At 40.9% G+C, this 26,899-nt stretch overlaps 1 protein-coding gene across 4 annotated transcripts in view; it reads left to right on the top strand.

The window, feature by feature from the left end:
• The window catches only part of PDE5A (phosphodiesterase 5A), a 94,348-nt gene that overhangs the window by 49,862 nt on the left and 17,587 nt on the right, over nt 1-26,899 (top strand). For 3 of the 4 annotated variants that reach the window (XM_048847145.2, XM_048847147.2, XM_075127620.1), the window contains exons 10-14: nt 2,431-2,606; nt 4,033-4,092; nt 16,185-16,331; nt 17,828-17,953; nt 22,750-22,844. In XM_048847145.2, the coding sequence (XP_048703102.1) occupies nt 2,431-2,606; nt 4,033-4,092; nt 16,185-16,331; nt 17,828-17,953; nt 22,750-22,844 (604 nt within the window). The remainder of the gene's footprint in view (nt 1-2,430; nt 2,607-4,032; nt 4,093-16,184; nt 16,332-17,827; nt 17,954-22,749; nt 22,845-26,899) is intronic. The other variant, XM_048847146.2, reaches the window with a different exon arrangement.

The following is a 26,899-nucleotide window of genomic DNA, read 5'->3' as shown; positions in this document are numbered from 1 at the left end:
TGGGAAAACTTTTGAAAAACATTCTATTTAGAGAATGCTTTGGCTTATATGTCATGCAGTATATTTACTGTAATTATCTCCCCCTGTTTTTATTAATAGAGGCATTTACATGAAAACAAAGTCTTTGTTTTTCAGAGTTCATCTGATCTTCTGGTTTAGTCACTGCTGGAAGTCATAATCCCCTATTCATTACATCACAGTTGCTATGGAAATGATTATAATGTCATAAACAGCACTAAACGGAGAGTTGAAAGTGAGATCCATGAGTTGAAAAGTTGAGATCCACACCCTCAAAAGAGTCTAGTGATAGATCAGTTCCTCTTCCACAGAGGGAAACCAATCCATTTCCCAATTAATTCTTATTCGTTGTTGTGTATTATCTATATAGTTGTAGTGCTGAAAGATCCCAATGAGGGATCAGTGAGCCACTGTGCTGGGCACCATACTCCTACATCACAAGAAGACAATTTTGCCCCGAAGAGTTTATAATTCAATTACAACATTTTTATTGATTTCAGTGAAAGCAGGTTCTGGTCTGGGAGAATTTCCCATAATAGGGCATAATTTGGCAAAAAAGGGACACTTACTGTGCTATAAGTAGATTGGAAACTGTTCTGTGTACAGAACCTTTACGTTTCAAAGAACTCATTCCATACATAGGTGCAGCAATCATTTTGTTCTCAGAGTTGCTATAGACTGTTACAGAGAAGACACATCAAGACTTGGATATTTCTTGTTGTTTTTCCTTAATCTACAATGAGTAATTTTAGACCTTAAGTGTAGATTGCTAGCAATGGTGGGAATTTTCTGTAAACATTCCATAGTGTAGACAAGGCCTTAAAAAGGTGCTGATTACACCCACTCTTGATATAGTTGCAAAATAGTTTCCATTATAATTCCCGCCCCACCCTAATTCCCCTTTTCAGAAGCTGAGAGCAGCTCTGGCATTGTTGAGACTCTGACCCTAAGGCTGCACATTATAAGAAACGAAAAGTCAGGGATCCAAATTCTTCTCCCATTTATAGTGGTGTAATTCCAGAAGCAAGAAAATGCAAAAGTTACAGTTCCAATAGCAGTTTTAGTTGGGTGTCACCCCAAAATAGTGTTTTGTATTCCTGTTGTATTGGTGAAATATATAATTTAATATATTATTGTTTATACTATTAAATGTATGGCATAAAAAGCACAGAATATGCAATATGACAAAACTATATCTTCGATCATAATTTTTGCATTTCCTAACTCATTATAATTTTTAATTGTTCATCTGTAACTTTCCAGTGGCATAATTATTTACATTTGATCAGGCAAGTGTTTGCCCTCATAGTCAAAAATGTTAGCGGCATATACACAGAAAGTTCTGTGTGTATGTTACCGAACAAAGTCAGTTGAACTTGGTGATAACATCTATAGCTGTTTATTTTTAATAATAAGCCATCTGCAGTTAGGGCTTGATCCAAACCCAACTGAAGTCAACAGGAGGCTTTCCAGTGACTTAAATGGGCTTTGATCAGGCCCTGTATTGGAGAGACCACATCTCCATCGAACAGTGGTGGGCAACCTGCAGCTCATCAGGGTAATCCGCTGGTGGGCCGCGAGACAGTGTTTACATTGACTTTCTGCAGGCATGGCTGCCCGCAGCTCCCAGTGGCCGCGGTTCGCTGTTCCCAGCCAATGGGAGCTACAGGAAGTGGCAGCCACCACATCTCTGCAGCCCGCGCTGCTTCCTGCAGCTCTCATTGGCCAGGAACGGCGAACCGTGGGCACTGGGAGCTGCGTGCCTGTGGACAGTCAATGTAAACACTGTCTTGTGGCCCACCAGTGGATTACCCTGACGGGCCGCAGGATGCCCACCACTGCCATAGATCATAGCAAGCACACTTGAACTTTGAGCCTGAACTTGAAGTATTTTCTGTTTTTGTTTTTTTTTTAACTTTCCGGTACTGTTTCAAATAAGGAAGTGCAAACTTTATGTGCCACTATCCTGACATTCAAAACTGTTCTTTTGGCATGATTACAAAAATCTAATTAGCCTCTGAAGGACAAATTGTCTTTAGGGATTAAGTCAATCTAAAGTACTTTTAACAATAAGTCAAGAAGAAAACTGCCCTGTAGAATTTTGCAAGATAATGCAGGCTAAACAGAGCTACATATCTGCATTGTAGATCTTAATGAATACTTGTAAATCCACAGACCAACATATAGTAGTGTAGTTTTTATTCTTTGGTGTATTAAAATAATTCTAGTAAAGTCCTTTTATAGCATTCTAATTTGTGTCCTGTATATATTTGCTTTAAAAATACATTGATTATTTGTTTTATAGACTATAAGAATTCAGAGAGCTAATATCTTGTTATGTTTTGTTTCACCTAAGTGTGGTATTTTAGCAATTGCTGTATTACTTCTTTTCATTCCTGTGACCTGATGTAGGGGTTTGTCAGCTTGTAAATAAGATGGAAGAAAACTTGGGCAAAATCAAGGCTTTCAACAGAAATGATGAACAGTTTCTGGAAGCCTTTGTCATCTTTTGTGGCTTGGGGATCCAGAATACACAGATGTATGAAACTGTGGAGAGAGCCATGGCCAAGCAGATGGTGACATTAGAGGTGAGCTCAAAATCTAGGCAACCCTTATTTGGTGCAGTATATAACCTAGTTTTGGTCCAAATTCTGCTTTCCCTACTCACAACCTGAAACTACTCAGATGAATAAAGTGAGCAGAATCTGGCCCACTGTGTTAACAGGAGCTATACTTATTTGCTGCTTGTTTCTGTGTTTGCATGCATAGTATTTTATTTGTTGTATTTGAACTGTACTCATGGGATCCAGTGGTAGACATGAATGCTGCCTTCCCTAAACACCGTGCTGCACATTGACTACAGTGATCAACATAGGTGGCTTGTCCAATTGCACAGAAAGAGGAAATGGTTTGGGGGATTAGGGGTGTCCTCTTGTCTGAGGTTTTCTGTGATGATTTTGGCTCAGTCCTTTAGACAAATCAGAATATGCAATAACAGCAGGATTAGGCTTTCTGCAACTTCCTTGAGCTCCGTCAAAATATATTAAGCATAAATGTCATCTGGTCCTAGCCTTTGAATTGTTTACTGTTAGGTTTAATGACCATGGTGTTAAAGGAGGTTCTCACATGATATGCTGAATTACTTGGAAGATAACTGTAAGCCTGAAACTTAAATTTTGTAGACTTTGGATCTGTCCAATATGTAAATAAGAGTGCTTGCAAAATTTCTAAAATGTGGATTATATACCCAATAGCTTCTAAAGGAAACATTACAACTCTCATGTAAACATGTAGTTAGTCACTTCAAGCTGGGCAGATGATAACCGTACTGTCAAGTAATTTCAGTGCTTTTTAAAAATAAGATTGGGTGGTTTATTTACATCTCACATTAGTGACTCTGTTGGTTTATCATTTAAAAAATAAAATTCTGTAGAGGCTGTAAAAAAATGTCTTTTTTTAAAAAAAGCCAGAGCTGGACTCTTAGTTGCACATATGTTTAAAGGAACCCAACGCAGTAGCATTCTCCTCTCTTTTATTCTCACAATTAAAAAATTATATATGGGGTGGGGTTTTTTGTTAATTTAAAACAAAATATTTTCTCCTAGACTGAAACCTCTTCTTCCAAATTTTATCCAGGACAGAATTTTCTTTAACGTCTGAGTTATAAACCCATGAAAGAAAGAGACTTATTTTGGGAACAATGTCATCCCATAGTCATAGCTGTGCTGTGATATATTTGTCTTTGAAATGGGGTATGAAAGCTTTCCCAAGAGAAGGGGTTTTGGTGATATTTTTTTAAAATCAGAGCTCTTTGGTCATGTATAGATTTTCTTGGCCTGGCTATATCAAGAAGCTGCTATGACGAGCATTCCTATGCCCATGCAGAGCTCCATTAAAGTCAGTGCATTGCAGGCATAATCTCAATTTATTTCTCTTTTTTAAAAAAAAGATTTAGATGCTTTTACAGTGCATGCTTTTATTTGTACTTCGGTTTCTTCATTCCTTATCCCATAGGTCCTCTCATATCACGCTTCAGCCGCTGAGGAGGAAACAAGGGAGCTGCAGGTAACAGCGGTAATAGCATTTTTTAAATAATAGTAAAAAAAATGCATTCTTAATATATGGAGCAACGAAGGATGGTCCAATGTGCAGGGTAACATTTTCAAAAGTGCCTGTGTTAATTAGGTATCTAAGTTACAATGAAAACATATCTGTTGCTGAGTTTCATTGGTGTATCATGGGTAAGGCTACGTTTTAGTCACAGGTATTTTTAGTAAAAGTCATGGACAGATCACGCACAGTAAACAAAAATTCATGGCCCATGACCTGTTCATGACTCTTACTGTATACCCCTAACTAAAACTTGGCCAGGGGGCTGCAGGTGCTCTGAGGGGGCAGTCTGGAGGCACCACAGGTGCTGGCGGGGGGGATGGCCTGGGCTCCCCACTGGTGCTGGAGGGGAGGCGGGTGGCACGCAGCCCAGGACCCCTGCTGGTGTTGGGGGTGGGGAGGGTTGGCGGGGCTGGCAGGCTCCCTATCCAGCTCCATATGTCCCTGCAGCTCCTAGGGGAGGGGCAGCCAGGGGCTCTCCATGCGCTGCTCCCGCCACAAGCGCTGGCTCCTCAGCTCCCATTGGCTGGGAACAGCAGCCAATGGGAGCTGTAGGGGCAGGGCCTGCAGGCGCAGAGCCTCCTGGTGCCTCCACCTAGGAGCTGCAGGGACATGCCAGTGGGAGCCAGGGAGCCCCTCCACCCCAAGATAAGTGCCGCCCCGAACCCCTAGCCCTGAGCCCCCTCCCACACACCCAAACTGCTGCTGCTGGCTGCTGCAGAAGTCAAAGAGGTCACATTATCCATGATCTCCATGAAAGTCACGTTATCCATGATCTCCGTGACAGACATGCAGCCTTAATCATGGGACATGAAAAGACCGCAGTGCATCATGGGAGATGTAGTCTAGCCAGGGAGCTTGGTCCACAGGGAGAATGGGGGCACTGAGGTCTGAACCTACAACTACCATGAGACACCACGGCAGCTCAGGCAGATGCAGAGTTTAACATTATCCCAGAATGAAAATTTTAGATATTTCTGGATCAAAATTTTTGATAACTTTTCATTCCACAAAATGTTTTATATTGCAGGTTTTCATCTGCTTTGGGATGAAAACAAATGTTGAAATATCAGAATTTCCACAGGACAGAAATTTTGTTTTTCTATCTCTACCTAAATACTAATCCTGGGATATTATAATTAATGTATTCCCCTCCTTTTCTCATTGTGTACTTCTGTAGTTAATATCCACTACCCCATGAGTCACTGCATCTAGTAGGTCAAGGCATGTTTCATGCCTCTCCAGTTCTGGGACATATTGCTGATGCCCACTGTTTGTCCTTCCCTGAATTTCTCAGTCACCACATTCTTCATTATAAAATTGAAGTTTGTTATCATTAGGTATGCTTCTAACTTAAATGGATGGCCTTAGATATCTCTTTTCCCTTCTTATCTGTCTGTGTGTCTGGTATCTTATCTGTGTGTCTGGTAGAGGACTCCTGGCTTTGATACCTATTGTCCTAGTCCCTAGGAGGCAACAATTATGTTTTCTTTTTTGGCCACACTTTCTTGGGCCACTTTTCCCCAACGGAGATACCACCCAGGAGAACATGTCTCTTCTTTCTAGTGGCTTCCATTCAGGGCTTGCCTCTTGATCACTGATTGGGCTGCTGATCTCTGTTGGGTTCTTAGTCTGAGGACAGAATACCAACTGCAGCCAAAACTGTTAAAACAGTTCTTTTGTGCATTATCTTTTATTCTTACAACTTTTAGTTTTCATTGAAGCCACATTCCTCCATCTTCCTTCATTTCTCATAGCCTCTGCTATTCTCTGCATTCTCTCAAATTGCCTTATCTTTCCTGAAGATGCCTTTTGTCTCTTTCCAGTTTTCTTACTTTATGACTTTCTTCTCTTTGGCTTCATCTGCCTCTCAAGCCTCTCCATCCTTTCTCCAAATCAGAGAGGGCAGTTTACATTTCAAGATGGGTATCCCTTATGTTCTTTCATTTGTTGTGCATGTCCCACATCAGACTGATTTTGATCCTTAATTTGCCATTCTTTTTAGTTCATCAATGACTGCAAAGTGCTTTGAGAGCCTCTGATCGAAAGTGTTATGGCAAATGGTGGTTCATACTTTGGAATGTCTCTTCACTTCTTGGAACCTCTTAGTGTCAAGGGACTCTGCTACTGTAACAGCTCCCATGCTGCACTCTCCTGTTTGCTTCTCAGCTAACTTTTTCTGTGCTCTGTATTTTGCTACCAACTCAGCTATTGCCTTGTTTATGGCTTGGTTTACCACACAGTACCTCAGTACATGTCAAACTTTTGTTTGGATTCACTCCGTTGCTGACTCTTCTCTCTGAGACCAAAGATAAGCTTGAGGTCAATGGTGGTAACTGAAGTCAAGAGTTTTCAGACAAAAGGCAAATTTTGCTAAATGTGGGAATGCTTTCTAGATTTGTTTATTAAAACAATGTCCGGGGCAAATTTGGCCTTCAGACTGAGGCTAACATCGGGAGCTTGCTTTTTCCACTTTCTCTGAGCTTGGCACTTACGCTGTTATAGTCTCTCATGTGTGCATCTAGAGAATGTAAAATAACAACACCTTAGTGGCTTAACAAGCTACACCACAGATCTTCTGGGGAGGCTGCCAGTGGCTAATTTCCTCCCAACCATCTGGTGGCTCTCTCAGGATTCAGAGATCATTAGTGAACTGTTTTCCTTCTGTAGGATTTATAAGACCATGAAGGGCCTCTGGTCGCTAGCCTGCTTCACTTTCCTATTGCAGAGACAATAGGCCTTTGTCAGTCTTGCTACTTTGTGAAATAGGTCTTTATTTTCAGTGAGCCTCCTTTACGTGAGTAGAAGAATTAAACTGCACATGATAGTGGTAGATGACATCAAAAAGAAAACTTGCATTCTGTTTTGCATTTCATCATTCAGAGTTTGAATAATATTCTAAAGAATCACTCTTTTTATTGCCTATAACATCTTCTTGGAGGAACTACTATTTTTTTAAGAGGAAAGAACCCAAGCCAAATCAATAGACCTTCTGCTGGTCATAATTCACAATGTGATGAGCACTACTGAGCATGCCAATGTTTGTTGGTTTATTTATGTTGATTTGTACAAAAGAGGGAGAGTTTTCTGTTCTGTTTTTATATACCAAGGCTCTGGTGCCTCTGCCATATGTTAAAAATACAATCAAACCAAATGCACACAAAAATAACTGCAGCCTCCCCAAAACCACAAATGGAAAAACATAAGTCACACCAACCACAGACTCCAGCCCACAGCGCATTCACCTTCCCTTTCCAAAAGCCTGGAAAAGTGATCGGATTTGTAGCATGTGCTGAAGGCCAGCAGTTTGTGCTATTGTGAACAAGGATGGGGACTGACTCCAGAGTGTAGCGTTCCTGACAGAGAAGGCCCTGCCAGCAGCTTCCTTTTTTTAAAGCTGGTTGGTGCGGGGGGATTCCAGTTTGAGTGTCTCTGCTGTACCACTGGAAACCATACCCTGAGAGATGTGGTTTCTCACCCAAACGCTTTAGATCTTTATAGATCAAAGCTGGCATTGGCCTAAAGAGGAGAAATTATTGGAATCTTTTTTCCTTCAAATTTTGAAATTTCATCAAAGTTCAAAACATTCTGACTATTTCTGTAGCTGGGGAGAAAAATGGGGAAATATATTTTGTGAATAATTTCTCAATGTTTCCAGTTTGTTTTTTGAATTTCAACATTTCATATTGTGACCTGTGCTGGGTCAATGGCAGGACGTTAGGTTTCAAGGGTATGTCTACATTGCAGCTGCGAGTGAGCACCCAATCCTGGGTAGACGGACTCAGACTAGTAGGGCTCGAGCTAGCGTGCTAAAAATAGCAGGGTGGATGTTGTGACTCCATCAGAGACTCAGACTAGCCACCCAAGCTCAAGCCTTGAGGGTTGGGTGCCCCCATGCAGCAGGAAAGCCCATTTGCCAAAGATGCTGCCACTTCCCGCCCTAGTATCATTTTCTGAGTTGATTTAGAGTGCAGCCCCTTGTCCAGCACAGTGCAGTAGTCTAATCTCAAGGAGACAATGGCCTGGATCCTGGTAGCAAGGTTCACAAAAAGGAAATGATCTCAGTGTCCTGGCCAGGTGTGTATAGGCAAAGAAGCTCTCCCAGTCACTGCTGCTACATGATCATCTAACAGCAGCTAGGGATCCAGTAATGCCCCAGATCTTTAACTTGAGTAACAAATGGTGGGTTCACACGCTCTGTTAAAGGGCCAGATAAGATCTTTGCCATACCTTCAGTTGCTTACCCCATCTCACCAGCATCACTTCTATCTTAATACTGTCTGGAAGCATATTAAACCCAGCAATATGAGTCTGTGTAAGATGATTTAAGATCACCTTCAATCAGCTCGTCCTTATTCAGGCTTATGTCCCTATCAAACCCCAGGTAAGGCATTTGGCAGCATTTGAGTCAGATGAAATTCAGAAAAAGAGCTGGCTGTCACCAGCATACTGAAAACACTGCCAGCCCAAGCCTCATCACTAATTCTTCCAATGACTGAATATACACATTCAACAACAGGGGGCACAAGATAAGAGCTCTGTGAAACACCACATGAGAAAATCCTAGGCTTAGAAGAACGGCTGCCCACAACTACCTTCTGAGACCTCTCAGAGAGGACTGAAACCATGGAAGAGTGACCCCCCCCGCACCCCATCTACTCTCACTGAGGTTTGCAAGTGAGCAAGGTAGTTGCACTTATAATGCAAATTGCTGACATGCATCTAAAATGAAAACTGACACCTAGGACAATTGCCAGATGGATGTTTTCATCTAAAATGATTGCAGATCTCCAAATACCCATTCAGTAATTTTCAGACAGTTCCCAGTATAGTATTACAGCCCATTATCTGACATGTCAGTAGACTCTTTGTTCTTAAAACCAGGGTAAGAAGCTGATCTTGCTCTTCCTTTAAAAAAAAATCTTTAAAAATCTGTAGTCAACAAACCCCATTTCTGATATACACTCATGAAAGCATTTTTCTTAGTTTGTTTACATTTTTAGCAACAGAATAAAACACTTGGAAATGGCAAAAAACTGAGCTGTTTATCATATTTATCATGTTTATCATATTTTTCTGGAGCCATCTGGCAGCTGTTTTAGGAGGGTTGGAGGTCAAACAACTCTCAAGATCAAATGGATCATTTTAAGTTGGTTGGAAGTCGGTGCTCCTAGGCCCAGTTTTAACTTAAATACAGGGTAAATGTTTGTTCCTAAATCTGAATGTATACTCTGCATTAGGAATATGTATTTCTGTCTTTGGCTAGAAAGAACAGCTCTGTTTCTACTTTTAACCTGTTTAAGGTCCTGATCTGGGAAAGTACAGGCATAAGTCTATCCCGTTTTAGAATTGTACTTTAGCACATGCTTGAGTACTGTCCTAAATAGGGTTACTTCTCTGAAGCAGAGTCTAGTTGCTGGAAGACATGCATTTTTGCACCCATTTACATGTGCTGAGCAGTTAGCCCATTGGAGTAATAGGCAGCAAGTAGCTAGGGCTAGAGGGACTCAGCCACCAAATGTGAGCTATGTTGCCACTACCCAGTGGCCCAGCAGCAGGACAAGCAAGGGGAGTCCCTGGAGCCCAGTGGCAGGCAGTGAGGTGGATCTACAAGGCCCTGGCACGGAGCTGCAGGCAGAGTCCGTCCTGAGTGTGTCCAGTGCACTGCGAGCCAGACCCCATTCCTGGCATGGTGGTGACGAGTCTGTCCCTTCCCTTCCAGCAGAGCTGGGGCTGGTGTCCGCGAGGGAGAGAGGAGTGGTGAGACAGAAGGAGGAGAAGAGAACAGTAGAATATCAGGGTTGGAAGGGACCTCAGGAGGTCACCTAGTCCACCCCCCTGCTCAAAGCAGGACCAATCCCCAACTAAATCATCCCAGCCAGGGCTTTGTCAAGAGGAGGGGAAGGGGCTGTGGAGGAGGGAAGCCAGACCCAGCTACAGCCAGCTGTGGTCACTGGGCTTCTTGTGCTCCCAGCCCCTTGCCCCTCCAAATAATCCACCAATACCTGACCTAGCCCTCAACCACTGCTTAAACCCATCCAGCTCCCTGCTGCCCCATCCCCAAATAAACACCACAACCCTCTCCTGCCCCGCACATAAACCCAAACTCCAGAAGCCACATTATTCTGCCACAGCCCCACCCATCCGCCTTCCCACTACACCAACCCTCATCTCCCCAATAAACTCACCACATCACAAACCTGCCCCAAGCAACACCCCCATGAAATATGACCCTGCCTAAGCCCTCCTCCATTCCCTAAAGCCCCACAGACCCTCCCCACCATTGCTCATGCCCCTCTTAAAACCTCCCAATCCCCGAAATAATACTTCGCTCCCCCCAACCTCCCCTTTCACTCCTGCGCCCTGTCAGTCCATGACCCCTTACCCCCCAGGGCACTTCTGCTGCCACCAGCACCCAAGTCCGTCTACCGTACAGATCACCTCAAATGTCACCACCTCCTGGCTGCACCAACCCCCTCTTCTATCCTTCATTTGCTCCAGGCACTTATGGCTCCCCCAGGAACTCCCTGCAGGGTCCCTCACCCCTTTAGCCCTGGCATCAGCATCTCATCTTCACTTTGGGGTGTTACATGGGGCTGGTGACTGTTTTCCCCCTCCTCTACACTCCCCCTCCTTGTCTCCTTGGGATGGGCAGATGGTTAGCCCTCCCACATTCGGAGGAGCCCACCACAGCAAGAGCCAATGGGCTGGAGCGCAGAGCCATGCCACTGCCAGGGCGAGCTGAGGGTGCACACCTGCCTCTGACACTTCCCAAGGGTACCCAGGGTGGTGTGAAAGAGACATTGGTGTGAAAGAGACCTGTCTGTACCTGCCATGGATCAGCTCCCTGACAACCCCGGCCACAGGCACTACAAGTACTCCCTTCTGAGCCCCACAGTCTCTGCTGTCTCTCTGCAGACAAACAATAAGCACACACCAACCCCTGAACCCTCTGAGTGTTCCTGTGGAATGCCAAGCCTCCGTTCCACTGAACACTCACAGGACTGACAGATTTCACCACTCCTGAAGGAACAGTACCCCAGCTTATTAGTTTTAACTCCAAATCATCACTCCACTTAACACACAGCACTTAGATATTTTTTAGTGAAAATAAGAATAAGTTTATCATCAAAGAACAGAGATTCAAGTGATGGAAAGTAAGAATATTGGAAACAAAGGGTCATATATAAAACAAAATAATAACATGCTTTTTAGAGCCTATCTTAACTTCTACAGGATAGTTTACCCCCAACTGCTTTTCCCAGTATTTTCAATCAGGTTGTTTGAGATCCCTCTTTCATAAGATCAAGCCTGCTGGTGGCTTGTCCTCACAGACTAAAGGAATATTGGGGATTCATAAGATCAAGCCTGCTGGTGGCTTGTCCTCACAGACTAAAGGAATACTGGGGATTCATCTGCATCCCAGGTATAGTTCCAAAAGTTAGTTCTCTTTTCTCCTAAATAGGCCCTGCTGTTCTTGTTAGTTCTTAAAGCCCCCACAATCTACTCATTAGCATTCTGCTCAGACTGTAAATGGGGATCCCTTGGGACCCATATAATACTCAGGTTTCAGAGTAACAGAGCTGTAGCTCACGAAAGCTTATGCTCAAATAAATTGGTTAGTCTCTAAGGTGCCACAAGTACTCCTTTTCTTTATATAATACTCAGTTTCACATGACCAGCCAGGGAGAGATAAACATCTGGAGTACTGTGTCCAGTTTTGGGCCCCACACTACAGGAAGGATGTGGATAGATTGGAGAGAGTCCAGCGAAGGGCAACAAAAATGATTAGGGGTCTGGAACACATGACTTATGAGGAGAGGCTGAGGGAGCTGGGATTGTTTAGCCTGCAGAAGAGAAGAATGAGGGGGGATTTGATAGCTGCTTTCAACTACCTGAAAGGGGGTTCCAAAGAGGATGGCTCTAGACTGTTCTCAATGGTAGCTGATGACAGAACGAGGAGTAATGGTCTCAAGTTGCAGTGGGAGAGGTTTAGATTGGATATTAGGAAAAACTTTTTCACTAAGAGGGTGGTGAAACACTGGAATGCGTTACCTAGGGAGGTGGTAGAATCTCCTTCCTTAGAGGTTTTTAAGGTCAGGCTTGACAAAGCCCTGGCTGGGATGATTTAACTGGGAATTGGTCCTGCTTCAAGCAGGGGGTTGGACTAGATGACCTTCTGGGGTCCCTTCCAACCCTGATATTCTATGATTCTATGATCTCTTCCCCCACTCCTGACAGGAGTATATGGCTCACCCTTTGGTGAGCTGCCTTAACATACAGACCTAGAGAGCATAATTTGTAGTATCTATCCATAGCTCCTCACATATTGTCCATACATGCATCTCACTATGATCAGTATGACACAGGCTTTCATTAGAGAATTTACATGGCATTCTTTGGCAGACTAGTATGTAGATACCAGACCCAGGGAATCTCTGAAACCCTTATGTACCCCTGATCCCTCTGCCAGTTGGCATCAAGAGGTCCTTGGGTCATACACTCACCGGGGCTTCTCCTCCACATTGGGCCAGGATAGAGAGAGTGACCCATACACACTGGAGAGCAGAGCCTGACAGTTCACTCAACTCCCCTCAAAGAATATTTTCACAGGTGATTATGATTGGAGTCCCTAATTGGGGCCTCCAGACACGATCAAAATACATACAGTAAGCAACAGTAATTATAGGCAAGCTCATTGCATCACAGTTATGCAGAGAAAGGTAACGGTAGCTCCTCTTCTTTCCTTCCCTCTTCTGTGCCGCTTGGTAATTTTACTGAGGTGGAAAAAGTGAACATATTGGATGAAAGAAGTGGTTGTTTGGGAGGTTAATACTACATTTAGAAAAGTGCAGGCTAGGAACAATAGTTAAAATGGCTTTCAAACAGCGACACAGCAGAAGGAGCTCTGTTGCCTCTGGGAACCGAAAGGAGAAATAACCAAGCCACAGTTGTGTTGATGTATAACTGGAAAATTGTGGTTTCTATCTCTCGGTTGGGGAGAAGTTTGTTGCTTTTCTTCCCATGTGGGCATCAAAGGCAGGAGATCAGTGAATAGAAAGAGATAAATTATAGAAGAGGTCAGAATGCAAGCATGAGAAAATGTCCTGGTGAGCTCCTGCTGTGTACATCCTTTTACCTCATGAAAGATCTGGTTGCAAACGCCTTGTGTTTGCTTCACTTTGTATAGCTAGGGAGAGAGTTGATACACCACTAAAAGGATGATGATGATATAGCAAGCCATTGCACTTTGCATTATTAAAATCCTGCGAGTTCCACCCCCCAAGACAGCCAGGCTCATATCCTCTGTGTTTAATATGCCTCAAAACAGTTGAAATTTCTCACGAGGGGATGTTAATTTATTGGGGAAAAGAACAGAATCTCCCATACTGAGAATCACAAAATTACACCGACCGCAGTGTGACAGGTTCCCCCTGGGGTGCCACCTGGAATTGGGGTACCACTGAGCCCTCTGACCCACCAGCCTGGGATCCCTCTCACACTGTGCTGCTGTTACAAGCTGCAAAGTCCTCCGAGCTTGCACTTTCACCAGCATTCACACAGGTAGGGACACACCCAGCTGCAGTTACATGCAGGCTCTCTAACCACTAGCCTAGGACCCCAGAGCAGTATCGTCCTGCCCTGGTCAAATCTGGCCAGTATATGGGTTTAATACCTGGTCCGCCTCTCCCTCAATATGAAGAGGACCATGCACACTTGTGGTAACCAAGCAAAGATTTTCCCCAGACACCTTAGTCAAACACACACTGTTTGGATTAAAACATAAAATAAATTTATTACTACAAAAGAGAAATTTTAAGTGATTATAAGTGATAGCAAACAGATCAAAGCAGATGACCTAGTAAATAAACAAAAATGCAAACTGAGCTTAACACACTAGATGAATTAGCAAATTCTCACCCTGAGCGATAAACAGGCTAGCAGATTCTTAAGGCACACGCTGCCTTGGCTTTGCAGCTTGGGTTTGCCAGGTTTTCATACACAGGCTAGAAATCCCTTTAGCCTGGGACCATCACTTCCCCCAGTTCAGTCTTTGTTCCTCAGGTGTTTCCAGGTGTGCTGTAGGGAGCGTGAGGTGCCATCATGATGGCATTTCCCCCTTTTATATATTCTTCCCACTTACTGGAAAGCTCTTTTGCTGTGACGTGGGTCAAACAGTTCCCATTGTGTAGTGCTATCTCTGAGAGGTTTCTATCATATACAGTTCCTGGGGTAGTCCTTGTGCTTCTGTGCATTTCCTCAATAAGCCATTAACATTGTTTGGCCTTTTTGCTGTTGTACCTGAAAGGCTGCTTGTGGGCGTTTTCAACCTCACAACATGTTTCAGTAACACATACATAGCCTAACTTCCTAACTTCACATACGACGAAAGGACCTACAATTCAACAAGATATTAATGTCTAGCAGATCAACTTTTAGAATGATACCTCACAAGGCATACTTTGTGCAAAACATATCCTAATTACATGACCGTGATGAATAAGGGGTGCCAGGGTGACACACACAGAACTACTTTTTCCCCCCCTTTAGCTATTTTGAGTGAGGTGTAATAAATGTTGTGATGCAATGTATTTATTATCAACATTTTAGAAGTGGAAAAGGTTGGCAATTCAAGGAAGGCTAAGTAAAATAGTAGTCCTAGTTCACTAAATCATTGTTTTTGCACTGGGAAACAATGTGAAAAACTTGTAGCATTTGGAGTTACGTTTTGATTGGCCATTAGGTTTCCCAAGTGGTTGTATTATTTCCTATGGAGAATATTGGCAGCATGGCCCCTTCACCTACCAAGGCCCAAATGTGGGACACTGGGTGAAACCAAAATGAGAGACAAAACTATTAGGGAAAGCAGTTTATAGTAATGTAGGATTCCTTTTTAAATGCCAGTTTCCATAACCTCAGTTTCATGATTCTACATTTCTGATTTAAGTAATACACACCAATAAAAGTGAGAAGAAAGTAAATGCGGCTGTAAAAGGAGGATGTCATTTCTACCAAGAGAGAGCTGAGCAGCATGATTACAATACTAGAGTTAATAGAAATATTCCTGGGCTTCAGTAAGGATAAAGGTGAAAGATAAAACACAGGCCTCCTTTTTATCTTTCACTGTCTTGATTTTTATCTGATTTTTAAAAAACATATCAATAGATATATAGTTGAAACAGCTGTAAGGGAACTGCACTGGAAAATCCTGCCTTTTTTTATTTGATACAAAAAAAAGGTATGAGCTTTTAGATCATAGTGCCACACTCTGCTTCATTTATCTTGATATTTATTTCTAATATCCTTAATGTAAAAGCCCTGAAGATGCCGCAAAGGGGCTTTTATAGTAATATCACTGCTGTATAAAGAAAGTGAAAATGTTTGGAGACATTGGAATAGTTAGTGCTAAATGTAGTGCCAGATTTTGAAAGTTAAGTTGCAGTGGGTGGAGCTGAAATTTTCCATGCCAAGGGTCAGCCTCACTGTGATTTTTTTTTTCTTTTTTTTAACATTTCAGCTGTACAATTTCAGCCATTTCTGCGAATGAGGTTAGAGGAAAATTGGTAGTTTGATCCACTTTAAAACAATTCTTACTGTTTCTTTGTTTAGGTTTAGTGCTTCCAGGGTTTAGAGCAGGAACTTGAAATTTGACAGGATCTTATGGTCAAAGAAGTGCCTTTTGTGTCCCTAATTCACAAGCTTCTGAACATTTTTGGTGGAGCATGTTAGAACGTTGCAGCTAAAACCTGCTTAAAAATCAATGGCATGATGATGATGGCCCTCGGTAATTTAGGTGATAGAAGAATGGTCCAGGTAACCCTTTTAATAATTTTGGCTTATGGATAAATTTACATTAATTCTAAGAACCAAATAAGATTAACATTGAACAAACAAGGATCGGGACAGATAATCAAGGGAATGTAGTCACCAGCTTTCAGTACAATGCAAAGGTAAACTTTATCAGAATACTGCTGTTCTCCTGATGCAAAAAGATGTGATTATTCCAGACTTTCTAACTGCTACTGCTCAGTTTGTTCTCTTTTATTTTTCCCAAGACGGCTGTTGTGCCATCTGCACAATCTCTCAAGCTGACTGACTTCTACTTCAGTGACTTTGAGCTTTCCGATATGGAGACAACACTGTGTTCAATTCGAATGTTCACAGATCTCAACCTGGTGCAGAATTTCCAAATGAAACATGAGGTACAGAAACTGCAGAATGCTATTTACATGTGAAGGGAAAACATCAGACAACTTCACTTCAAAAATGTGTGTGTGTCTGTGTTTTATATACTCCTCAACACACTGCCAAGACCAATTTTAGGATGAAAGACTGGATAGCTGGGGCAATTGGTAGTGAAATACAGAGCCTTTCAACTCAATCATCAATTCATAGATTCATATATTTTAAGATTATTAGAATTTAAGATTAGAAGGGACCACTAGATCATCTAATCTGACTCTTATATATATCACAGACTATAGAATTTCACCCAGTTACCTCTGAATTGAGCCCAATTACTTGTGTCTGACTAATGCATATCTTCCAGTTCAGACAGAACCAGGGTGAAAGTGAGACCCAAAGTCCTTACCATCTGTTATAATGAGTTGGTTTCTATCCAGTTCCTAACGTGCAGGTGTGTCTGCATCATAAAAAAGCACCACCACAATTGGCACCCGTGTTGGAACCCTCACCAGAAACACTGAGGCATTAATGGACGTGGAAAATTGAGCTATCTTTTCCCAACAGCCCTGATCCCTCCATAGTAAGGTTAAAGCATATTGGCAGGGTAGCAGCTTACATTGCTCTCGCCTGTTGCTCATTGCTCTTTTTTGCAAATGGATGATGTTAGTTTTCCATTGCTGTCAATGTGACACCTTTTGCAAGAGCACTAAAATTCCCTTAAACAAACTGATATCAAGATCCTTAGCTGGCATTAATCAGCATAGCTACATTTAAGCCAACAGATTTAGACCAATTTACACCATGTGAAGATCTGGCCTTTTTACCTTTCACTTTCATAAAACTACTGTAAAATCCATGTCTTTTTGTTCTGTAAAACACCTAGCGGGGATCTGCATAAATAATAACAACAAACAATATGATAAGCTTTAAAAGCCTTTATATCATACTTACATGATTTACAAGGTCCATCTGTCTCTTCTTATGCTTTGATTCCATCTGGTGTGAAGCAGGAGCTCATGTTCACTTTCCAATCTACTTTTCCAGACAACTTTTAGGGTTCCCTCTAATTCAAAATGAAACAGGTTCTGGTGAGCACACAAATACTGTGAACAAATTCTTCATTCAGTTAAATCAGCATAACTCTAAATTCTAGGTCTACACTAGTGTACCTGGAACCATAATTTAGCTGTTGGTTCATGTCACGGAGTGGTAACTTTAGGAATACAGCTGTCCACATAATAAATAAAACAAATCTGCAATTGCCTATAAACTGTTTAGCAAACTCTAGGTTTTGGAAGTGAGGAAGTTAAACTAAGAGACTACACAGATTTTCCTTATCCATATTTTTACATAAAAGTGTGTCAACATTAAATTTTACTGAAAACAAGTGAAAAGGTAATTTTTCTGCATTAAATCTACAATAATTAGAATTCTCTTTATTTTATTTTTGTGTGTGAAAAGACTAAAGTTGTAATGTATTTTGGATTTAACTGAATGATGCTGTTTGTTAAAGGTTCTTTGCAGATGGATTTTGAGTGTGAAGAAAAATTATCGAAAAAATGTTGCATATCACAATTGGAGACATGCCTTTAACACAGCCCAATGTATGTTTGCTGCTTTAAAATCGGGTAAACTTCAGGTATGTTTGACTGTTTTCACCCTAAGAGCCTTTTAATTAACTAAGTACTGTAACACTTGCACAGGCCCAGTTTTGATCTCAGTAAGACCTATGTCAGTCTGGAATATCTCCACTGAAGTCAGTGCATCTTCTCTGAAGACTTCAGAAGCTGACCTTAGAATCATAGAAATGTAGGGCTGGAAGGGATCTTGAGAGGTCATCTAGTCCAGCCCCTTGTGCTGAGAGAGGACCAAGTATATCTAGACCATCCCTGACAGACGTTTGTGTAACCTGTTCTTAAAAGCCTCCAATGACAGGGATTCCACAAACTCCCTTGAAAGCTTATACCACAACTTAACTACCCTTATAATTAGAAAGCTTTTCCTAATATCTAACCTCAATCTCTTTTGCTGTAGATTAAGTTGATTATGTCTTATCCTACCTTCAGTGGACAATTGAGCACCATCCTCTTTATAACAGCCCCTAACATATTTGAAGACTTTTATCAGGTCCTCCCTCAGTCTTCTTTTCTCCAGACTAAATATGCTTAGTTTTTTAACCTTTCCTAATAGGTCAGGTTTTTTAAAACTTTTATCGTTTTTTTGCTGTCTTCTGGACTCTCCAGTTTGTCCACTTCTTTCTTAGAGTGTGGTGCCCAGAACTGGACACAGTACTCCAGGTGAGGCCACACCAGTGCCGAGTAGAATGGGACAATTACCTCCTGTGTCTTACATATGATACTTTTGTTAATACACCCTAGAATATTAGCCTTTTTCTCAACTGCATCACTTTGTTGATTCATATACAATTTGTGATCCATTTTAATCCCCCAAATCCTTTTAGGAGTACTACTGCTTAGTCAGTTATTCCCCATTTTGTAGTTGTATATTTGATTTTATTTTCTTCCTAAGTGCAGTACTTTGCATTGTCTTTATTGAATTTCATCTGGTTGATTTCAGACCAATTCTCCAACTTGTCAAGGTTGTTTTGAATGCTAATCCAGGAGTCCTCCATAAATTTTATAAGCATATTCTCCACTCTATTATCCAAGTCAGTAATGAAAATATTGAATAGTACCAGACCCAGGACAGACCCCTGGGAATCCTACTAGATATGTCCCCCAGTTTTACAGTGAACTATTGGTAACTACTTTTCAAATATGGTCTTTTAACCAGTTTTGGGCCCAATTTATAGTAATTTCATCTAGACCACATTTCCTTAGTTTGCTTATGAGAACGTCACGTGGGACTGTGTCAAAAGCTTTACTAAAATCAAGATATATCACCTCTATATCTTCCCCCCCCCCCCCCATCCACTAGGCAGTAGCCCTGTCAAAGAAGGAAATTAGTTTGGTTTGACATTATTTTGTTCTTGACAAAATCATGCTGGTATTCCTTTTCACCCTGTTATCAGTTGGGTGCTTCAAATTGATTGTTTAATAATTTGTTGCAGTATCTTTCCAGGTTACAAAGTTAGTCTGACTGGTCTATAATTCTGCAGGGTCCTATTTGTTCCCCTTTTTAAAAATATGTACTGTGTTTGCACATCTCCAGTCATTTGGGGCCTCACCCATCCGACATGAATTCTCAAAGATAATTACTAACGGTTCTGAAATTGCTTCAGCTAGTGAATTTCCTCAGGCCCGGCTGACTTGAATACATCTAAATATTCTTTAATGCGTTCTTTCCCTATTATGGTTTGTGTTCCTTCCCCCTTCTTGTTAATATTAATGTGTTAAGTAGCTGGTCACAATTTACCTTTTTAGTGAAAACTGAAGCAAAATAGGCATTAAACACCTCAGCCTTCTTGATGTCATCTCTTTTTAGCACTCACTCCTTGTTAAGTAGAGGACTACACTTTCCTTCATCTTTCTCTTGCTTCTATTGTATTCTCCTCTCTTCTGAACCTCCTCTTCTTGTCTTTTGTGTCCTTCCGAGTTATAACTCATTTTGTGCCTCAGCTCTACTTGCTTGTGCTATTCTTTTGTACTCATCTTTAGCAATTTGTCCATATTTCTGAATAAGATTCCTTTCTGATTTTCAGGTCATTAAAGAGTTCCTAATGGAGCCATATTGATCTCTTACTATCCTTCCTATCTTTCCTTTGCATCGGGACAGTTTGCTGTTGTGGCTTTAATATTGTCTCTTTGAGAAACAGCCAGCTCCTTTTTCTCTGAGATCCATGGGAAGAAAATCTTTCATCCAGTTCTCTACGTTTGTTAAAGTCTGTATTATGGTACTTATTCTTCTCCTCTCACTTTTTCCTTTCCTTTGAATCATGAAATCTATAATTTCATGATCATTTGTACTCAAATTGCCTTCAGATTCACAATCAGTTCCTCCCTGTTAGAATCAAATCTAAAATGGATTTCCACAGGTTATTTCCTCTACCTTCTGACATAGAAGTTTGTGTTGTTAAATTATTGCTGCAGCGTATGCAGCTATGGTGAATTAAATCCTATAGGCCTGGTCCTGTAGATGCTTCCAAAGAAAATGGCACAAACCAGACATCTACAGGATTTTGTCCTTTCCTTTTAAGTTAAATAATTGCATTTTTGAGTTTTATGCTTATATCTTACATCAGTCAGGAAGGTGCAGCAGAAAAGAGTCACCTTACTACAATGTTTTTCTTCATAAATATCAAATATGACCTTTTTTAAAATTCAGGAACCCTTGTTACTAATTTGTTTGTGTCATCTTACAACAACTTCTGTGGGAGAAATTATTGTACACATTGTATACATTCCATCCTGATTAACAAGAAGCAGAAGAAATGGCATGGAATCAGAAGTGGCCTTGAATAAGATGCTCTCAATATTTTCTGGTTACAGAACAGGGGCCGGGGGGAGCAAGCACTGGTACACAGATCTGCCTAACAGAATCACAAAGCCAGATATTTCCAGACTGATTTGTTTGCTATCCGCACTTCAGATCCAATTCATCATCTGTAGACGTGGGAACAGCCCCACTGAATTTGACTGACCGAATTTGTTCTTCAAATGGTATATATGCCAGTGAGCCATGTAGCTACCAGCTGGAAAGGAGAGAGATTAAAATTTTCAATTCCTGCCCTTGTGGTTGTGCAGTGGTGGTGTTCTCACGTTCAGAAGATATTGTGTGATTCTGTAGTTTTTCACCAGCTTCTGTTTCTCACTGTGTTGGAGTTATGAAATGGCCATGGAGGAGTAGCTATGACTTCTACTCTTCCCCCACTTCTTGGCAGGATAGTTCTGCTCTGGGTTCTGGAAACATATACATTAAAAATGAGCCAGGCTGTGTTTAATTTTGTTTTCTGTGATCCTTAAACTACCGTCCCTTTATTGGCCCAGTGATCAACGGAACATTTGACCTGGCTCTATTGTTGGATCATATTAAAGGAGTTCTGTATTAAAAGCACAAATGAGTTTGATTCCCCATAGTTTAAATTCCAGGGTATTACTAATTAAGAGGTCTCTTGGTTTTTGGTACTGTTTCTCTCCCTCTATGTGTGAAACTTGCAAGCTGCTAATTGCGTTAGTACATTCTAAGACAGTCTGTTCTCAAAGCAATTCACACAGAGAAAGACTCAAAGCAATACTCTGTAACAACAGAAACAGCACCCAGAGACTCCCCGCCCTTTTGTTGTATTAACAATTGTGATTAAAATAGAGATAGAGGATGTATGTGGATGGATGCTTGGTGTGGATAATAACTGAATGATCAGGGAGGTGCCAGCCTAAGAATCCAGTGTCCATCAGCTGAAGAAGGCGTCAAGTGGAAATAACCAGAGGACCTGCAGAGGGCCTACTGGAATCCACCAACAGCCTCAAGAATGGGAGAACCAAAGAACAAGATAACATCTAGCAGCACGGAGCCGTCAGGAATGTGCTATCTTCTGATTGATTCAGCAACAGCATGATGAAGCAATTCCCATAGACTGGCATAGGAAGAAATTCCTATAAAAACGGACTCTAGAAAGTGAGAACTTTGGGGTTTGATTCTGCAAACCAACTTCCAGGAGCATCAGATGAGCATCTGACAAGGCCCTGCTCCCTCCTCATGTCCAGGCCACCTGGCCAGTGGCTTGGCATGAGCAACTCTAAGGCTGGTAACTATGATAACAACCTTGCAGAACCTGTGTGTGTGTTTGTATGAATGAATGTGTGAATAAATATGAGATTGAATGGAATGTTATAGCTATAACTAACTGCTTACTATGATTCTTTCTGTATCCACAATAAATGTGGTATTTTGCCTTTTTCCCTTTAATAAGATCCTGCTGGTTTTTATTTTATTGGTATAACACTATTGCCTGATCAGTCCAAACTCCAAAGATAATTCTTTGATGAGGTTTTGACTAAAATATGGGACCAATTTCTCAAATGATGTAAAGTGGTACAGCTCCATTGAGGCAGTGTGATCTAGTTGATAAGGTACTCAGGAGACAAGGGTTCAATTCCCAGCATTGTCACTGGCTTGCTGGGTGACCTTGGGGAAATTACTTCCCCTCCCCATGCCTCAGTTTCCCCATATATTAAAAATATGGGGATAATGATAGCAATCTCCTTTGTAAAGCACTTGGAGATCTACAGGTAAAAGGAGCTATATAAGAACTAGGTATTATTGTTATGCTTCACACCAGAGGAGGATCTAATCTATTATTTTTAATACATCAACCTATTCCTTAAAAGTCTAATTCATTTAAGGAAACTAATTGTCCTATTCTGACTAAAACCATCAAAGTTCTAGAAGGTATACATTGACAATACTAATACATTTCGTAGCAAATCTGTATTGCAAAGCTAACAGACATCTTCTTGTATTTCCTATTGCATACAGAACAAGCTGACTGACCTAGAGATACTTGCTTTGCTGATAGCAGCCCTAAGCCATGATTTGGATCACAGAGGGGTGAATAACTCTTATATACAGAGGTAAGCAAGTCTGTTAGGAAGGGAAGGAAGAGCACAGATATGTTTTCTTATTTCACCGAAATTAATAAAAAAAACCCAGAAAATTAGACAGAGTAGAATCTTGCTAATGTGCACTAATGACGGGGGAGCCTTTGTGAATTAATGAGTTTTGCAAATCAATAAATCTGAGAATATTAGGATAAACACACCATGACTAGTAATTTTAACTGATCAGCTACCCATGTTTCTCATGAATTCATTGAATGCTGGGTAAAATACTGGATGTTTAGGCTAAAATACAGATGTAAGACTTCATAAAAATGTATGTTTAATTAATAAAAACAGAAGCTAAATAAGAAATTACAGAAAATAAAACAAAGCTGGTCATTTAGTAGTATGTAGGAAGTTTAAATGAATGAACTCAACACAGGATATTAAAACTTATTAAGAAGTGATAAATTGAAGTCTTAACTCATAGTGCTAAATGCGTTCTAATTCCATACTACTGTGTGATGTTGCTTTTGGTATCAATATGGAACTATTGATCCTTAATTCATGTCCTTATCAATTTGCCCATCAACTTTAAATCATTATAGAACTGTCAGTGACAATTCAATCAGCAAAATTGAAAACCTAGAATTGTAATTTCAGAAATGTCAGTCCAATAGCAATTTGCCTTTGCAGATATAATGGTAATTCATAGCCAAACCATGCACACACAAATATCATACACTGTCCACAACTAAGAACTTTGGGTGAAGTTCACCCCTGTGCAGTTGGCCAGAAGAAGGCCCAATCACCACTTAAATCTTGTTATCCCGTCAAAGAGACCACTATTTTATGTGCGGATTAGCAAATTTCTGTTGTAGTACATGATTCCAGTTTCTCAATATTCAACATTCAAAAGAATATTTACTTCATCATGTCCTTGAGACACCTCATGCAAACATAGGAACTGCCCTGCCAAAATGGACAATGGTCATTCTATTCCAGTATCCTGTTTTATATCAGTAGCCTGTGCTCATTGCTTCAGAGAAAAGCAGTCAATCTTCATAATGCATCTGCTGTTATGGTGCAATATTAAACCTTGGGCTGAATTGGAACTGATGTCCTTTATATTAAAGACTCCATTTACCAATCTCCTTTCAAGGCCATGGAAGCTCCATTGAAGTCAAAGATACAATTCCCATTGACTTCAGTGAAGCACATATTTTTAATAGGTCACCTAAACTGTGGTCAAATATTTTGAATTTGCACATATTTGTGCACTCAGTTAGTTATTCATTCAGCATTTGCAGATGCCATTTGGGAGACATTTGAAAACCTGGCCCTAAAAGACACATTTTGTAAAGAATTCAAAATCTGAAACTTCACAGATAAAATATTGTTGACATTATGTTCTAAATTAGAAACCATCCTTACATAAACCATCCTTATGGTACGCCACACCGCTGACCTAACCCCCTGTAGCTATGTCATTGTATTCCCTGTAGTGTAGACATGGCCTGAGTCACTTTTCAAAAGTGACTTAGACACTTAGGAACGTAAGTCTCCTTGAAAGTCAATGACACTTATGCTCCAATGTGACTTAGGTGATTTTGAATTTTTTTCCCACCGATATCTAACATTTAGGGCTTGATTCAGCACCACCGAAGTCAAAGAGAGTTTTGCCATTGTCTTGAATGGGAGACAGATGAGACCTCTATGTATTGCTTTGATTAAATGAATAGTTTGATTAGACACTATAGTTATAAAAGAATTACTGTGATATCGCAGCAGTGTCTGGTTCTGACCAGGTTTGGGGAAGAGAGACATTATGCATTTCTCAGCATCTCTTTCTGACGGAGTTGGAGAGTAGTGTTGAAGCTGACTTCGGAGGAAGTGGCTTACTTTATACTTGGTGGGCACAGTAAGGTGTTGTCAAGATAGCCCATAGAGGAGGAAAAGTATATGCATGTGAGAAAGGAAAGACTGGGAAATATAGGAAAATAAGTAAAAAGTGAGGAAATTCCTGCCTCTCAGGTCTGTTGATCCACACTCAAATATTGGGGCTTAGAATTGTTCCAAGTATGGTAATGTGAGACCAAAAAAAAAGCTAAAAAGCTGAACTGATGGCAATCCTTTGTCCCGCAAATGGGGAATCCAGTAACCCACAAACAAACAGTGATTGGAACCAGTTAGCTATGTTTTTCCTTTATTTATTTAAAAATAAATTTCCTGGAAAACATCTGGATATGCGTCATCTGCTCTTCAAAAATGTCCTGGGAAAAAGTCATAGACAGCGAAACCCAACATTCACACATGCCACAAAGCAGAGTCGATTACAACTTTACATTTTTTCATTAATAACAGTTCCAGGGATTTTGTTTTTAAATCTCTCAGGCTAGTAGAAACCAAATGAAAAGTAAAAGAGTTTTCCAGAGATGAATTATTTTTTTCAGTTGGGGGAGGGGGAGTGATACTTGGCACAAGATTCTTTTCTTGAGCAATAGGTTTAAAAAAAAAATAAGGGAATTATCCTCCTAGCACATATTACAGGAAATGGACTCAGTTTTAGGATCTCTTGGCAGATACACAGTTTTTTCCAAATGTGTGTGTAAAGAAGGTAAGAGCAATGAAAGAAGGTTATATCATCAAATCACTGTATTCAGAAAGAATGGTGTCCTTTGGCCTGGCCTGTGGGCCTAATGGAAACGCCATGCAACGATCATGTTAGGAACGTGAGTTTATTCCCACCACTGGTATCTTTCTTCCCAGAACAGCAGAGGCTGCAAGTGCTGAGGAGGCAACATTCTTGGCCCCAGTTTGGTACAGTAGATGGGAACGTAACTTGTGTATTTCCTTAGTTATGTGCATCTCCGATCAGGATGAAATCCTGACCCCACTGAAGTCAATGGGAGTTTTGCCAGTGACTTCATTGCAGGCAGAATTGCACCCTAGATGTATTGGCAGCCATCGTAGGATACGCACACACACTCTCTTGCACTTTTCCCAATAATCCTTTGCACCGGTCTCCTAAGAGGGGCACAATCCTGCAGTTCCAGTTACTCATGTGAGTAAATTGTCCTCATGCAAGTAGGCACATAGGACTGTATGTCTAAGTAAGGATTATTCACATGGGTAAGGATTTGCAGGATCAGGTTATAGGTGACTATAGTGCCTGATACAGGGTCAGCAGTGGAACAAGCTTCAGAGGGAATCCCAACTAGTCCTTAGCTGACGGGATCAGGGCAATGATATGGAGATGAGGGTCAAATGGTTAAAAACAGGAGATTTGCCAGGCTCAGTAATAAAAGCAAACAACACCATTGTGCAATGGAGAAGAGGGAGAAAATGGAGAAATCTTCAGAGAAGAAGTTTCCCTATTTTATCCAAAATTAAGTAAGCACAATAAGCTCAATATCCTATATTACAATATAGGATTAAACTTTGCATCCGTACAGTTAATTTCATACTGTTTGTTCTATCAGTGGTACAATAAGGGCTGCACAACTCACATGCCATTTTTCTTTGGATTTTTTGTTGCTCACAGGAGAAATGATGATAGCTCAGTAACTTGTTCATTATATATCAAAGCATTTATTTTGCAACAGAATGAGAAAGAAGACTGGTGTGCAGTCACTAGGGTCGCAAGCTAAGAAGGGTATGGCTGGCACTGACTCCTATAAGACCTGATCCAAAGCCTACTGAATTCACTAGGAGCTTTTTCATTGACTTTAGTGTGCTTTGGGTTGAGTTTCTATTGCCATTTGCTACTTACAAGCTCAGTAGTTGCAGAAAAGCCACCTCCCTAGATTGCTTATTCAAGAAGTCACCTGATAAGTAAATGTAGGTGTATTTAAAAAAAATTGACTCTTTTGAAGTTTTATGTGTTCTTTTCTTTTTCATTTTTAGACTCTTGACACTTAAAGAATCTTGTATTATTTTCTCATTGCTTGTGTGTTAGTGACCTCTACAGGCACAAGTTTAAATCAAAAACAGAACTTTGGAGCTGTCAGTATTTTGAAAAAGTAATCACATTGTTTCTGCATTTGTGCTCCCCTCTACATCTCTCTAAATGCATCCATTCTGTTTGC

The sequence above is a fragment of the Caretta caretta genome, chromosome 4, assembly GCF_965140235.1.
Source record: "Caretta caretta isolate rCarCar2 chromosome 4, rCarCar1.hap1, whole genome shotgun sequence".
In the NCBI taxonomy this organism is placed as follows: domain Eukaryota; kingdom Metazoa; phylum Chordata; order Testudines; family Cheloniidae; genus Caretta; species Caretta caretta.
The sequence above is the reverse complement of the archived record's forward strand: the minus strand, read 5'-3'. Positions and strand labels throughout refer to the sequence as shown.